The sequence below is a fragment of the Panthera leo genome, chromosome A2 (assembly GCF_018350215.1).
Source record: "Panthera leo isolate Ple1 chromosome A2, P.leo_Ple1_pat1.1, whole genome shotgun sequence".
Taxonomy (NCBI): Eukaryota; Metazoa; Chordata; class Mammalia; order Carnivora; family Felidae; genus Panthera; species Panthera leo.
In genome coordinates this window covers 121,190,678-121,205,413 of record NC_056680.1, presented here as the reverse complement: position 1 = coordinate 121,205,413, position 14,736 = coordinate 121,190,678, and the positions used below count along the sequence as shown (strand labels likewise).

At 52.8% G+C, this 14,736-nt stretch overlaps 1 protein-coding gene across 2 annotated transcripts in view; it reads right to left on the bottom strand.

The window, feature by feature from the left end:
* Nucleotides 1-2,646: 2,646 nt before the first annotated feature.
* Nucleotides 2,647-14,736, bottom strand: part of ADCYAP1R1 (ADCYAP receptor type I) — a 47,899-nt gene continuing 35,809 nt past the window's right edge. The window contains exons 14-17 of one of the 2 annotated variants that reach the window (XM_042921499.1): nt 13,527-13,610; nt 10,271-10,400; nt 8,853-8,894; nt 2,647-7,409 (exon numbers count right to left, since the gene is read on the bottom strand). In XM_042921499.1, coding sequence (XP_042777433.1) covers nt 7,221-7,409; nt 8,853-8,894; nt 10,271-10,400; nt 13,527-13,610 — 445 coding nt within the window. In that variant the 3' untranslated portion in view covers nt 2,647-7,220. The remainder of the gene's footprint in view (nt 7,410-8,852; nt 8,895-10,270; nt 10,401-13,526; nt 13,611-14,736) is intronic. The other variant, XM_042921489.1, reaches the window with a different exon arrangement.

The following is a 14,736-nucleotide window of genomic DNA, read 5'->3' as shown; positions in this document are numbered from 1 at the left end:
GAGTGGGACATCAGTGGGATCATTCAGCCTCTGGTTTTTCACAGGTGTGGATGAATTCAGTGACCACCACCTATGGGAGTTTGAGACTAGCACACAAATTACTGTTTGCCAGACAGTATCTATTCTCTGCTTCCAATTTTCTTAGGGGTGCATAATACTGCCTGCCTTGCAGTAAACTATGGCCATGTGATTAATTGTTGGCCAAAAAGATATAAGCAGATGTGAGGCTTCTTAAAACAAAATGAACAAATTAGGAGGAGGGGCATCTTGCCTACTCTGACTGCCCCTGAATCTGGTGATGTCCAGACCTCCAGGAGCCATCTTGAATCATGTGACCTTGAGACTGGAAATCACATGCTAAGAACGCGGGAGCAGAAAGAGGGAAGTTTGAGTCCTCAGAGAGACCATACCACCACCACACCAACTTTGGAGTGTTTACCACTGGACTTCTTTAACGTGGTAAAAATTAACTTCTATCTTTGTTAAACCACATATTTTATTTTTATGTTTTTATTTTATAGCCCACTGAAATCCATCCTAGTTGGTTCAGAGATGATCTTACACTTTGAGACTAAAAGTACATCTATGGGCTGATTTCCTCTTGGAACTTTCTGCCTCCTTTCCCTAAGACAGCGGCCTGGGAAGAAAAGTTGACTAAAGCTTATGCTGCTGACATCTGCATTTGTCCTCCCCACCTTGGGAAATTGATCATTGTCCAGGCCTAAGGTTCACAAAAAGGGACTGTGATGTCCAGCTGGTGTCCTTGGTAGAGTGTCTAGAACAGTGCTTCCTAAAGCATAGTCTCCAGACCAAAGCAGCACCTGCACCTGGAAACTTTTTAGAAATGCAGAATATGAGGTAGGCCCTACTTCATACCTGCTGGATGAGAAATTTAGGTCCAGCAGTATGCATTTTCACAATACTTCAGGTGATTCTGATACATGCTAATGCTTGAGAACCACTGGGTACCCAAGAGGAATTTCTCACACTACCAGTAGCAAAGAACATCATCAGGAATAACCGGAGTTGAAGGCATTCTTTTAAGGGGCTTGGCAGAAAAGAGGTCTGGAATAGTTGATAGATTTGGTGAAATGGATAGGACAGGATTTAGTAGTTTGATGATCTTCACGGTTGCCAAGAAATTCAAGTCTAACACAGAATTCAAGGTTCCAGTTACTTCTGGCTCCTTATCTTTGCTTCTGGAATGTGACCTCCAAGAACGAAACATACGGAACCTCATTTTATCAGGGTCACATCAGTGACACTAGACTTCTAGGCACTAGAGAAGTCTTCTGAGTGGTCAACAGAGTCTGACATGCAGAGATTGATTTTCACCCATTGAGGGTAGGTTCCATTTTGAAAGCAGCTCAAGATATCTGCTAAGTGGGTTATAAGACATAAGCCTGGTAATATTTTTTAGGGTTCAAGAAGAGGAAGACCTGGAGAGGAAAAAAGAGGGGCAATCCTAGGAAGCAGAAATAGCTGGGGAACACCCCCACTAGATACCTGGTGCATTTGGCAAGAGGCCTCTCTCTGCTTGTGGGGCTCACATGTTATCCGGTTGGGATTTATCTTGTCATTGACTTCTTCAGAGTGGCCCACCCAATCGCTACAGGGTGCTAGGGCTTTCTGCCATAGCTGTAGACCTCAGGCCTGCTGTAATGGGCATTCGCTATTTCAGGGCTTTTAGGAAATTCCTAGACTGGGGAGCCTGACTTACCTAAGGTAGAATCCAGAAAAGTCAAATTTCCAGCCTCCTTTGCAGCTGGAACACAGCCAATCTAATGGACTCATGAGGCTTCAATTCAGAAGTGAGAGACTTAAGAGGCTGCACGTGGAATCTGATTTGCTGGTGAGGATGGCAGCAAAGCTCCCTGCTCAGAACTGGTAACTATGATGAGGGGGGTCGCTGGTACAGAAGAGGCTTCTGGGCTGGAAGCAGCACCTTTGTCACCAGTTCCATGGCATGCTCCAGCTTGAAACACCTTTGCTGTTTTTCTCCAGCCTCAAGAGAGTTCTAGGAGGTGCCCAACATCTTTCTCCTAAACCCCTTTTCTGAATTATCAAAATTATCTTCTGTTGCCGGCAACTGTAAATTCTGACTCGTATAAAAACGGGCACTGGAAGTTGTGACGATCGGTAGAAATTCAAGGAAACGGAGGTTACCTGGAATTCATTAACTGGACTGGCCTGGGATGATGGTTCTGAATATCCAGATTAGGGGGAGGGACTCTGGCAGCCAATGATGCACCTGTGCTTACCTGGAATGAAATGCTCACTGTAGGCAAGTTTTGAGGGATCTGGTAGCCATGCTGATAAAACAATATGAAGGCCACGAGGCATCAGAGACCATGGGGTGAGTTACTTCCATTTCTAGGAACCCAAAACATCCAAGACACCTTCATTCCATTCAGTTTGCATGATCCTAGGACCTGACTCTTCCAAGCCCAACCTAAGCTCATTTATGCTGGTTCTCACACCTCTCCCTTAGAATCCAGAAGGCCACAGGACTGTGTAAACCAGATTACTCTGGATGATCAGATTTCCTCCCCTCCTTACCTCCTCTCCTCCCTGCCCTCCACTTCTGCCAAGTTACAGCCACCAGGAAAAATGATAATACATTTATTGAGTTATCTACAGCAGGTTGACATCCTTAAAATCCAGGACAAGGTTGTGAGCACAGCATTAATGGCGGCAGCAATAGCAGTGAGGTCTGCGGGGTTTATCTTTATTGTGGGAGATGAAACACAGGTGAGCCTGGTTCCACAAGCAAGCCTGGAGCCACGTCTGGGATGCTGGGGACTGCCCCACTTCAGCCCTCACAGGGCAAACTATAAAACACGGACATAAGACAAGACACAAATGGCCAAGCACAGACGCATCCCAGGACTTCACATTTAGGGAAAGAAGAAAGGGCCACATAGCCCACTTCAGGGATATCCCAGATCCTTGAAGGATTCCCATGCAAGTGACATGGAAATCACCACCCACATGAAATTCTCCCATCCTAACGCCAGGAACAAACTATTCAGTTGTTGGCAGAGATAAGCCTGGAATTCTGTGTCTGTCAGAGCCCACTGGCCTTCCCCTTACCCCCGGTGCTGGTGGTTTTACAAGTGGGGCAAAGGTTAACCCAGGAGGGCTCAAAGTAGTTGACAAACAGCATGGGATCCCTTTCAGGGATCTTCACCCCAGAAACCAGCCCCTACCTGCGTAGTTTCCAAAGCCCTTTTACACACAAGAATGTCTCATTTCAACCTTATCCCTGGCCTGAGGAGCAGGCTGCAAATCATGTCCTCCCATGTCTCATATTAGGAAGCAGAGGCTCAAAGAGGCTAAACCTTGGAGGACAGAGCAGGTGGTAAGGCTTGAGCTACAACACAGGTGTCCCCATGCCACACTGACGCCATTGTTCCTCCTGCAATATGGAGTCCTAACAACTTCTGTAGCCAGAGCCTCTCTCTTGTGCAAGGCTGAATGTTTTCCGTACGGACACTTTATTCTGGCTCACGTGCAGGGCTGGGCACATGCTGGTGGGCCCATTTTCTCACTCAGGTTTGTAAAGCATATTGGATCCCGACACAATACAGGCACTGTGCTAGGCCTGCTGGTAAGTGATTTCTCATCAGCCCAACGGGGAGGTTTGACCTGCAGATCTCCATTTTCTTTCCCAGATCTAGTGCTTCGTGAGTCTCCCTGAAGATATATGGGGATGGGGTCAAGGCCAGGTCAGTGGCAAAGCTGGGAGAAGCCTGGGTTCCCCACTCCCTGCTCTGAGCTCTTCTGGCAGGCTTCCATGGTCACTGGGCTCAGGCAGGAATTTACGATGACAAAGCACTCACTACTTTCACTTTGGAGTGACCTTGAAGGGGTCAAGGGTACTCACAGAATCACAAAGAAAGCCTCTTCTAGCTTTCCTTCCAGGAAGGGAAAGGGTCAGATGAAGGAGGTGAATGAGCACACTTGGTGAGTGATGATGTGTACTTCGAGCCTTGGGCCCAGCTCCAGCTGCCTGGCCCTGATCCCCAGAGAAGCTGGTTTGGGGAGGGGTAAGGGTCAGAGAAGGAATCACTGCAGGCCACTGGATATGTCAAGGAGGGCCACAGAGCTACCCACCGAGACAGGAAAAGTAGCCCAGCCTCTAGTAGGGGGTTAAGAAGCCCACAGTGCTGGGTACCACCAAAAAGCCACTGAACCCCTCCCCCCTGCCCAAATCACACACACTTCCCTCTCAGATTCCCTGACAGCCTCAGCATCCCTGACTTGAAATCCCATTTCCCCTAGGGCTGGAGACTCTCTCCTAACACGGCCTTTCCCATGGCGGGACATTCATGGAAGAGGTTGAAAAATCGCTTCATTCCAAGGAGAATTCAGCCTCCCCTGGGTGACGGTTGCCCTTTAGGACTGCATAAAACAAGAAAAAAAAAAAACCCTTCCTGGTAATGATCTTCTAGAGTCAAGGAGTTGGATACCTCTGCTCTTCTCCAACCTAACCATTCCCAAGGCCCTCAAACCCCTGCTGGCTGCACAGGATTTCTTATCCTTTCCAGTCAGGCAAATACCACAATCCCTGCCTGGGGCCCATTCCCAGCAACTAGATGGCTGGTATTTAGACAGAGAATTCCAAACATGCACTGGGCTACACCAATCATCTAGTCTTACTTCCCATTTTACAGATTTGAAAACCAAGACTAGAGAGGGAAGGTTTTTACCCAAACCTTATGCTTCTCACCCACTGCCAGTGACCTTTAAGCCAGCTGCCTAACCTCCTGGAACATTCGAAATACATTGGGTACATCTAGTTCACAAGACTGGCAATAACTCATTCAGACAGAAAAACAAACCACAGACCAATGGGAACCTGGAACCTCTACAAGGATGCAACCCAGGGCTCAGGTGACAGCACAGCACATGGAATTCAGGCCTGATGATGTTTTTGCTGTTTTGTGATGACGTGTGTGTGTGTGTGTGTGTATGTATGTGTATATAAAATCAAAGTCTCTTTTTCCACAGTGAAGCAGATCTGCTGGTGGGGACAGGGGTGAAGAAATGGGGTTCAGTTAAGGGACTGCTCCTAGGATCTGGAGGTGGCTACTATCCAAGCAGCCATGGCACCCTGCCCTGGCTAGGCACACGGCTGGATCAGCACATCACGCCCAAGGCACCTGTCCAATTGTCCCTGTCATGACCTTTCCCTCTGGCCCACCAGCTTCCACTGGGGTGTCCCAGTGGAAGAAACAGATGTTTCCTTTCTAAGAAAGAGAAAATAAACAGCATCGTCCCTTCCCTCCACATATACACAAACATGTACACTTCAAAACCTTAGATGATACACATAACAATGACGCATGCCCTTTTATCTGCTTACTTTTGAACTGGAGAATTACTGAAGTACAGAGCCTAGAGAAGCTTTAGAAGTCCCTGCATCCCACAAATGGAGAAACCAAGGCCCAGAACAGGGAGCTGCATGTCCACAATATCAGTAGTCTGAGCCCAACTAGGGCAGATTCTAAGTTTGCCAAAGACCCAGGGACCCACAGTGCTTCACTGGCCGCGGACACAGGGCTTGTCTCCAAACAAAGCAACTAAGTCCTTCTCCAGTCACTTTGAAGACCTCTCCAAAAACAGACCCCCAAGCCCCTTCCTCTTTATAAAACCAAGCTAAGCAATATTTCCTCTCCACGCAAATTCCCCAAGCATTCCAGAACATGATCATGAAACAAGTCCACAAACACACTTGGACAGGAACACCACCAAAAGTTGACATAGAATGAAATGGGCCCCCCACACGGGCCATGGCACTCTAGCACTTCTGTCCATCTTCCCTCAACCCAGTTGCACCCCATCTTGAATTCCTAGACTGTGGCCAAGCAATTTGCATCTGGAGAACCATAATAGGCATTGGGGATCTGCCATCACTCCCATTTGCAGCTTCTGCTAACAGGCATGGCACGTGTGGCTTCCCCTCCCAACACTCTAGGACACTCTAGCGTCCGTGGTGATTCAACGTCAAGAATACACAGAGGGAAGTCTTTGCAAAGGTCTCAGAGATATTTCAGTAGCTGAGCCCAAGCCGAAAGAGCTGGTGGCTGGGATCCTCATTGTCCATGGGGGTGGGGTGAGGGGGAAATCTAGGCCCTGGACTCGGGCACATGGAGGCATAAGGTGTTTCAGGATTCACTGACATCACAGGAAGGCGGCTGGTTCATCCTAATCATGGCTTTAACTTAAGGAGAAATGAGGAGGGGGAAGGCTTAGGCATGGGTAGGGAGCAGTGTCTCTGAGGCATCCATCTCTCACAGTCCGCAGCTGATGCCTGGGGATGGGAGGGGCAGAAGGGAGGCTACCAGATGAACCCCCTCTCACCTTGAGTTGGGGGTAAAATAATGGAGCCAGTGAAGGTCTTCTTCCATGGGAGCCCCAAACTCTTTCCATCTCCTTTCCAATCACATCCACATTTCTGGCTCTTGGCAATTTTTCTTCTACCAAATGAAGAGCACCAGAACATTCTGGGACCCTTAGCCCCACACCCAAAATGAAGTCTCTGAATGGAAAAACTCTGGAGCTATCCCACTGCCCTTGTACCCAGGAGCTGGGCACCTAGACACCAAGATGCTGGGGGAGGGTATGAAGGAGTCTCGACTCAGGTCTCGCCTGCACTAAAGGATGCTCTGGGAGCCCAAGTTGGACCTCTGGCAGGCCTCAGACACTGGGCCAGGTCTGAGAAGGGCCTCAGGTGGCAAGAAGATTCAAGGAGTCCACGCTGAAAGTCAGACACTTGGTGGGGGGGGTGGCTGTTGGACATGCCCACCCCAAGCCCCCAAAGCAAGGTCATCAGCCTCAGTTGACAGGGCCTCACTGACAAGGTCAAGGTCAAGGAGATCACTGAGGCTGGTGGAAACAGGGCAGGGTAAAGCTGGGGACTTGCTTGAGGTGAGCAGGGACAGTGGGCGAAGGGGTAGGGAATGAGACAACTTTTCAAAATTTGTGGCGTATTTACATGTCTGGATCAGGGCCCAGCGGCCCACGGTGGGTGGGGCCAGCGCCAAACGGGGAGAGGAAATAACCCATCTGCGCCCTGCATCCTTCTCCCACCTCAGGGAGCCCAGCCTCCAGCCTCAGGCCCGCCCGAAGTGAGAGAAGAAGCACAACATGCGTGGGCCGGCGCCTGCCCACAAACCCAGCCTGCGTGTGGAGGAGAGGAGGAGGGGAGCGCGGGCTCAGGTGGCCAGGTTGTCAGCTGGGAGGCCGGACATGCGGATCTGGGAGCTGCTCTTGCTCAGGATGGAGAGCTGGGTGCCCCCGTTCACCCCGCTGCTGGCCAGGGATGGGTGCCGGTGTTTGAAGTCCACGGCAAAGTAGCGGTTCACCTTCCAGCTCCGCCATTTACGCTTGATCTCCGCCTGTACCTGCAGGGAGCAACTTGGACGGTCACTTCCAGACAGACACCTTCTCTAGCCTCATCCACCTGAATGCTCTGCCCGGGACCCCTCCCAGGCTGGCCCTGCCGCCTCCTACAGTACCCAGCAACCCCCAAATGGCACTTGTAGCCCTCAAGGCCACCAATGGGAAAGAAGGCCTCTGAGGGGCTGACCTCAGCCCCTTTCCCAAGTCACTGAGCAAGACCCTCCAGTGGCTTCTTGTTCTCTGTGGGCCTCTGTTCCTGGGCCTTGGTGCTCCATAGTCAGAGACCAGCTCACGGGATCTTTAAAAAGCAGGCCCTTGGGTCAGACAGATCAGGGCAAGGAGCCCCACTCTCTCAGACCATTAACAGTGGGCTGCCGATTGGAATTACCTGGAGAGCTTTAAAAGTCCAGATGCCCATATCATATCCCAGAACAATTACATCAGAATCTCTGCGGTAAGGCATCCATAGGTTGTAAAGCTTCCCAGTGGATTCCAATATGCAGTCAGGGTTGAGGACCACTAAATAATGCACTCTCTGGCTGAACACACCCCCCATGTTGCTCTTAGCATGGTTAAGTACAGGGCATGGCCAGTTTCAGCCTCCATATGCCCCCTCAGTCCAGCACGTTTGCTTAGTGCATGAACTGCACGACTAGAAGTGAGTGGTACCAGCATCCAGCCCTCCAATTCCAGCCTCCACCTCCCCCACAGGCTCCTGGTAAGCTCCACACACTCCCACTTCCCAGCCACCCCCTGCAGGGCTCTGTCTCCTTATCTATCCTCATCTGACCTTCCCATAGACTGTCTTGGCAATCATTGAACCCTACCTTCTGGTTTCTCACATGCAAAAAGAGGGGGAGCCTGCTGAGGTCATGCAAGCAAGATGCCAGCAGAGATGCAATGATTCCTGCCCACTCTCTAAACCCATCCCACCCATTCAGTCCCCATCCCTATCCCAGCACCTCTGTTATGGGCTCTATTCAAAAGCATCATCCTGGGAATGGAACAATACAAGAAGGTTCTAGGCCTCTCCCGGGGTCTCTTCCAAGTCCCCAGAGCCCCTCCTCAGCAGCCCTGCTCATCACAGCCTCATAAACTATAGGTCCCATTGTCTGTACCTCACCCTTCCTCACTTTCCATTTTTCTTTACTAAGGTAGTCTTACTATGCAAGCCTTGCCAGGAAGGGCTGTGCTCAGCAGGCAATGCCTTTCCAGGCACAGCTGATGCCTTGCACAGTAGGCAAAGTGGGAGAGATTCTGGCACGGGGTGGAGGCTGTCAGGGGACCCTAGAACCACTGCCTTCCCCCTCGTCCAGGTGCTGGGAGCCTGGCATTGCCCTGGTCTAGGGAATCGGCTCTGGTAGGCAGCAGGCGATGTCCCTACCTGCCTGCTCCCTGGCAATCCCCACCTCCACTGTTAAGAAGTCAGAGGGCCAGAGTCTTACCTCCCCATTCAGAAAACAGTAGAGAACAGCCACCACAAAACCCTAGGGAGAAAGAGCAAAAATAACCTGAGAATGCTAGCAAGGGACCTTGTGCACTGGGAGTATAGGAGGTGGAGGAAAAGGGGAATGACCCTAGAAGGCAGAAAAATATAATGAACTGGATAGGAGGCCACCTGCCCAGGAACCTGCAGTAAGATGGGTAAAGTTCTGCTGAACCAAGATGGCCGTCCCCATGAGGCCAAATGGCTACACCCCGACTTTGGATCTCACATTTCCTAGGTCAGATCCTTCCCATTCCCAAGGGCCAGCTCTATCCTACTTTCTGCAAGAAGCTTGTCCTAGATGTCCGTTGGATGTTCTCTGGGCCCCCTAACCAGTTTGCAGGACCCTGAGGACGGCACTACTCCAGGATAGAACAGACCTATGTCTCTATCCCTGATACCTCCCCATCCCACCCCACTTTGGCCAGATCCTCTTGTACACAGCACACACAACACACACGAGTAAATGCCCGGCACAGAGCAGGCAGCTGTCTATTCTTCCTACCTTTACGCATATTCTTTGCATTTAGAATTTTCTGTGCTAAGACAGAAGCCCTGGGTTCTGACTCCCAAGCTGGGGCTGTGTCTGTACAACTCCCAGCCTCACCAGGCTAAGAACTCTAAGAGGTGAAATGGCCTTGGGTTAAAATGGGGGCGGGGTGGGGGAAGAGATTAAGTCAGATACACAGAGTAACCTTCTGACCATCAAGAAGCTGGGTTAAACAGCTGGCTTAGGGAGAGGTGCTCTGTCCTGGGGACCCAAGGTTGCCACTGCTACTTTCCCTGGCCACCTGGGCTGCCATCTGTTAATGCAGTCACTGTGTATTCTCATACCAACTCGCTCACTCCTTCCCTCACATACTGAAAACCCCACCTACCTATGCCTCCATGCATGGATTCATGGCTCCCCACTTGCTAGTCCCTGGATCATTTATGCACCTCTTTGCTCATCTACCTGTTCAGCTCATTCCGCTCTCTGTGGCCAGGTCCTGTGCTGGGGACCCCAACCGGGGTAAGACCGAGCTCCAGCGCTCAGAAGAGACATGGTCTGTAGACTGCAGTCAGGCTGTGGACACAGAGGTCTCTGGAGAGCACTCTGCTCACGTCCCAGGCTGAAGGTGAGGGATGGGCACCCAAGGGAGGCCTTGCTCAGAACGCCCAGATGCGGCAACAAGACATCAGTGTGTGGTCTCTCGGGAGCCCACAGGGTACACGGCAGAAGGGGCTCGCCCGGCTCCCCTCTCTTCTAGTACTCATTTCAGAGACAGAAACACGAGGCTGAGACTGGGTTAAAGAAGTCAGAAGCGCTGGCAGGTCAGGGGCCAGGGCCCTCCCTGGCTCTCCACGAGTTCCACCTGCCATTTCTGCCACACCTACCTGGAAGGAGCCCAGCCCCAGCTCAAACACAAGCCTCTCCCTCTTGCTGACGTTCTCCGGGGAGAAGGCGAATACCGTGTAGTGGATTCCAAATAGCGGGATGAGCAGCAGGGTGGACCGGGCTAGCCGTCTGTCGGGAGAGAACAAGATATTGTTCTGGGGAACTGCCAAGTCTTGATGCTGGAACCAGGGAGGGCAGAGACGCCGGTCCCAGCTCCCTGCTCTCCCCCAGGGCTGGGGCTGCTGTCCAAGACCCTCTTGCGATTCTTTCCTAGAAAGAATGGGGCCTGGGACGAATGGTGGCCAACAGAGCAGGCCTTCCAGAACTCCCTGGGAGGTTCTCGGGGGACATCCCATCCCTCTAGGCCATGTCCGTATCCTGTAAAGTCACTAAAAATGCACACGGGAGTGTGTGATTGACAGACACCCCTTGTGGGAGGCGCAAACCCCCTGGGAAAAGTGAAGTCAGTGCAAATAGAGGGATTGGATTCAGAAGGCTTGAATGACATCAGGGACCCTCAAGCAAAGCAAACCCTCTCCTGCTCTGGAAGGAAGTTCCGCGTGCCTAAAAAGACAACCCCCTAAGGGGCCACAGAGGCAGTGGGCTTTTCTGAGGCTGGGGTTGCCAGGACACTCATGGAGAGTGATGGGGAAGTGCAGCCCAGGGTGGGGCGGGGGGCGGGGGGCGGGCGGGGAGAGGTGCGGTGCTCAGTGGGTGAAACCTAGGAGGGATCTTAGGAAGGATTTACTGACACTGGGAATAAACAAGCAAAAACTAAGCCAGAGGAACTTGCCACCAGGGAAACAATCAAGAGAGAGGAGGCTATCTGCTCGGAGCTTGTGGGTTAAAGAGAGACAGGACCAAAGGGACTTTCGTGCCCCCTGAGGCTGCTGGCCATTGACTGCTAAGCCCAGTGGGTGGGGCTCTGCTCTGATGGGCGGGGTCACAGAGCCATGGTATGACATCTGGAGGGTAAATATTGCATATCCTTGTGGGTCCTCTTCTATCAGAAGGGGTACTCCCAGGGAGTCTCCAAGAGTAGCACCCCACCTTCGCCCACCCCAGTGTACTAGCTCCCTCTGGATCTTCTGGAAGAGCCAGCCCTGCCCTGCCCTGCAGGTGCAGTCTGCCCCCTGGGCCATCGGAGTCGGGGATAAGTGGGAGGTTTGGCTCCCCTCCCTCTCAGTTATTGTCCACAGGGATGGACAGCCGGGTGTGGGATGGCCCTTTGAGTTGGGGCAGTTACATATGTACCCTGTCCTCTTCCCCATCCCAGCCTTTGTGAGAGAATGTTCTGTTGCATGTGGGGGCTCCAGATTTTAGGAGAAGGTGAAGTCTGAGTGAGGCCCTTGGCTTCCCAGTTTCAAATGAGAGGGAAGAAAGGAGGGAGGGGGGAGGGAAAAAAGAAAAGCAGAGAAGGCGACACAAAGGAAAGAGGAGGTGTAGCCTAAGAAGACCTTCAGGTGGACCACCACTCAGCCCTGGAAGGAAGAAGCCCCCCAGAGAGCCAGTGCCCATGCCTTTCGTCCCTGCTCACAGGCAGCCCGTTCTGTAGGACCCAGGTGCCCCAGAACCAGGGCTGGAGCCAACAGGATGTGAGGAGGTCCCACTCTGAGCCCAGGTGTGGTTCTTGAGTGGTCTATCCTCTGTCAGACTGTGGCTCCTTGGAGGTAGGCATGGTGCTTATCAGTTACCTTCCCTGGCCAGCACCCAGCACATGCCAGGCTGGGGGCTTCCCGCTCAGAAGGCACCTGCCTGCCCGTGAAAGGGTAAACAAACGTCCAGACCGTACGAAAGCCTCAGAGCTCTGAAACCTGACCACGACCTGGGGCTCGGGTCCTACTCATCTCTGTGCATCCAGTGGTTAGCACCAGAGGCAACAGGGAGTGATGGCTGAAAAATGAAGGTCCAAAAAGGAGAGGCAAGTGGCCTGGAACTGAGGTATGTGGGCGCCTGGGGAACCACTCTGCAACCCTGCCTAAAGGGGTTACTTTACAAGTGAAGCTTAATTGAAGGGGCTCAGGAGGGAAGGCAGCCCTGGGGTGTGCCTGTTGTCCCTGCCCTTCTCCTTCCCTGCCTCCTCTACACACGTGGGCCTGTTTGCAGGGACTTGACCCTACAGTTCCAAAGTGTCTTGGAAACAAAAGGCCAAGCCTCTCCAGCTTTCATGGTGGCAGTGGATGGATGGGCCCATCGTGTGAGAAGCAGGGCCCTTTCAGACACGAGCTCAGGTCCTTCCAACTTCCTGGCCATGTGCCAAATGGCAGCAAGGGCAACACTTTTCCTCCCTGGTGGCCCTGTAGCCGTCCCCTGGAATGGACGGGGACTTCTGTCAGGGACCCAGGGCATCCCAGTGACCCCTTTGGTAGACAGGGCAGAGAGGGCAGATGAGGAGGCCACTAGGGCCCATACTTCTGGGACCTCTCTACTTCAGAGCTGACCAGAGGCCATGGAATAGGGACATATGGTGTGAGCCTTGGGACCCCTTGGAGGTCAGTCACAGAATCACCCTATGATCTGGTTAAGCCACAGAGACAGTGACACAGGCCCGGCCTCTGTCCTGTCCGAAAGAGGCATGAATGGGCAGAGAGCCTAAAAAATACCAAGAAGACCTTCCAATTTGGTCAGAGCTGCCCAAATTACAGTGGGCTCCTCCACTTCAAGCAATTTCCAAGTTAAGACTGAGCTTCACTTACAGACGCCAATTATGTGACCTTGAGTGAGTACTTCACCTCTCTGCGTTCCGTTCTCTTATCTGTAAAATGGCGTTTCTACAAGAACCCATCTCATAGGGTCAGTGTGGGGATTAAGCCACTTGGCACATGAAGCGTGAGTGAGGTTCCTCAGGGTGAGGGTCCTGTCCCGTGCAGGGGGACAGTCTCTGAGAACTCAAGCTCTAAGGGTCTTAGAACTTGATTTGGCAGCTGCAAAGACGAGCCCAGGGAAGTGGGGGATTCTGGGAAGACCACACATCGGGGCGGCTGCAGGAGAGGCTTCCAGGCCTCAGCCCTGCCACTCCATCCCCACGACCTCCCCCCATCCCACCCCACCCCGCCCCGAGGGCCTCGAGGCTGCAGAGAACTCACAAGACACACAGACAACAACATGCAACAGTGCAGAAAGGGCCGGGCTGGAGGCGTAGGCTCGCTCTCCACTCTCGTCCAGCCGGCAGGATGCAAGCTCCGGGCAGCGGCAGCAGCATGCGGCCCCCTCCCCTCTGGGCCTCCCGGCCACAGCCACGCCACGCACACTTACAGAGTTATGGTGGACAGTTCTGACATCTTGCAAGGGTGCTGCTGAGCCCGCTGTGGCTTGCAGTAGCATTTCTGCACGCAGCTGCTGGGTGTGACAAGATCAGCACTTCTGTCAGCTGGGGGCATCGGGCAATGAAGAAACTGAGGTGGACCTGGAGCGACAAGGCTCAGGGGAGGGCAGAGGAGCCCAGGGATGGAGACAGGGCTGGGGCAGTGACATGGAAGAGGATGAGGAAGCCAGGGGCCAAGACATGGTCAGCTCTGGACACAGAAATGCATGCCCATACGTGTACAGGTGTGTGCACGAACACACGTGCACGCAACGAGCGCTCACGCTGGGTCCACAGACAGGTAAGGGGAGCTGGCGGGAACGTGTGTTCTGAAGGTGGGGGCGGGGCTAGGTCTCAAGCACGGGCCCCAGAAATTGGCTGAGTCAGGTCCAGGCTCAGAGCACGGCCTTGTCGGAGGTCACTCAGCCAGGTGGGCAGCCGGAAACACATCCCGTGGACCTCGTGCTGCCTAGCCCGGGCCCACCCAGCCTGAATCAGGCCAGTCCTGGGCTTGGGTGTCCACTGGTCTTTCTCCTCTACACCTCTCACTCTTCTGCCTGCACCTCGTCCTCTCTGAAACCCCAGGCAGTTCAGTGCGGGCATACGGGGTGGGGGGAAAAGAGGCGGGATGGCTGGAAGAGACTGTTAATTGGTCTCGATCTGCACTGTCCAATAGGACAGCCACTACCCATCGGCAGCTATTGGAATGAAAATTAAATCAAATTAGAAATCCGCTTTCCTCCGTTCCCCTAGCCACCTTGCCAGGACTCAACGGCCACGTGCAGCTAGTGGCTCCCATACTGGAGAGCACAGGCTAGGGCACTGCTGTCCCTGCTGAGAGGTCTACAGCACAGCGCTGGGCTAGACTTTCTGAAGTTCGAAGGGCAGGGGCTGAAGGCTGAGAAGGGCACCTTTTGGTACCGCCCCACTGCCTGCAGAAACACCGAGGCATCCACAGGTGAGCCCCGGGTTAGCCCTACTAGCCTGGGTGAGGCACTGAGAAATTCCACCCCCTCAGAGAGGTCAGGCGGAATTTCCGTCTGTTCTAGCTCATCACGGTCCTGCTTCTGCGTGGGTGGGGACAAGCCACAGACACTTCTTCTCCTTCTCTGATAAGCATGTAAGACATGGATGAAGAGCTGTGTTCTCTCATCAGACCTC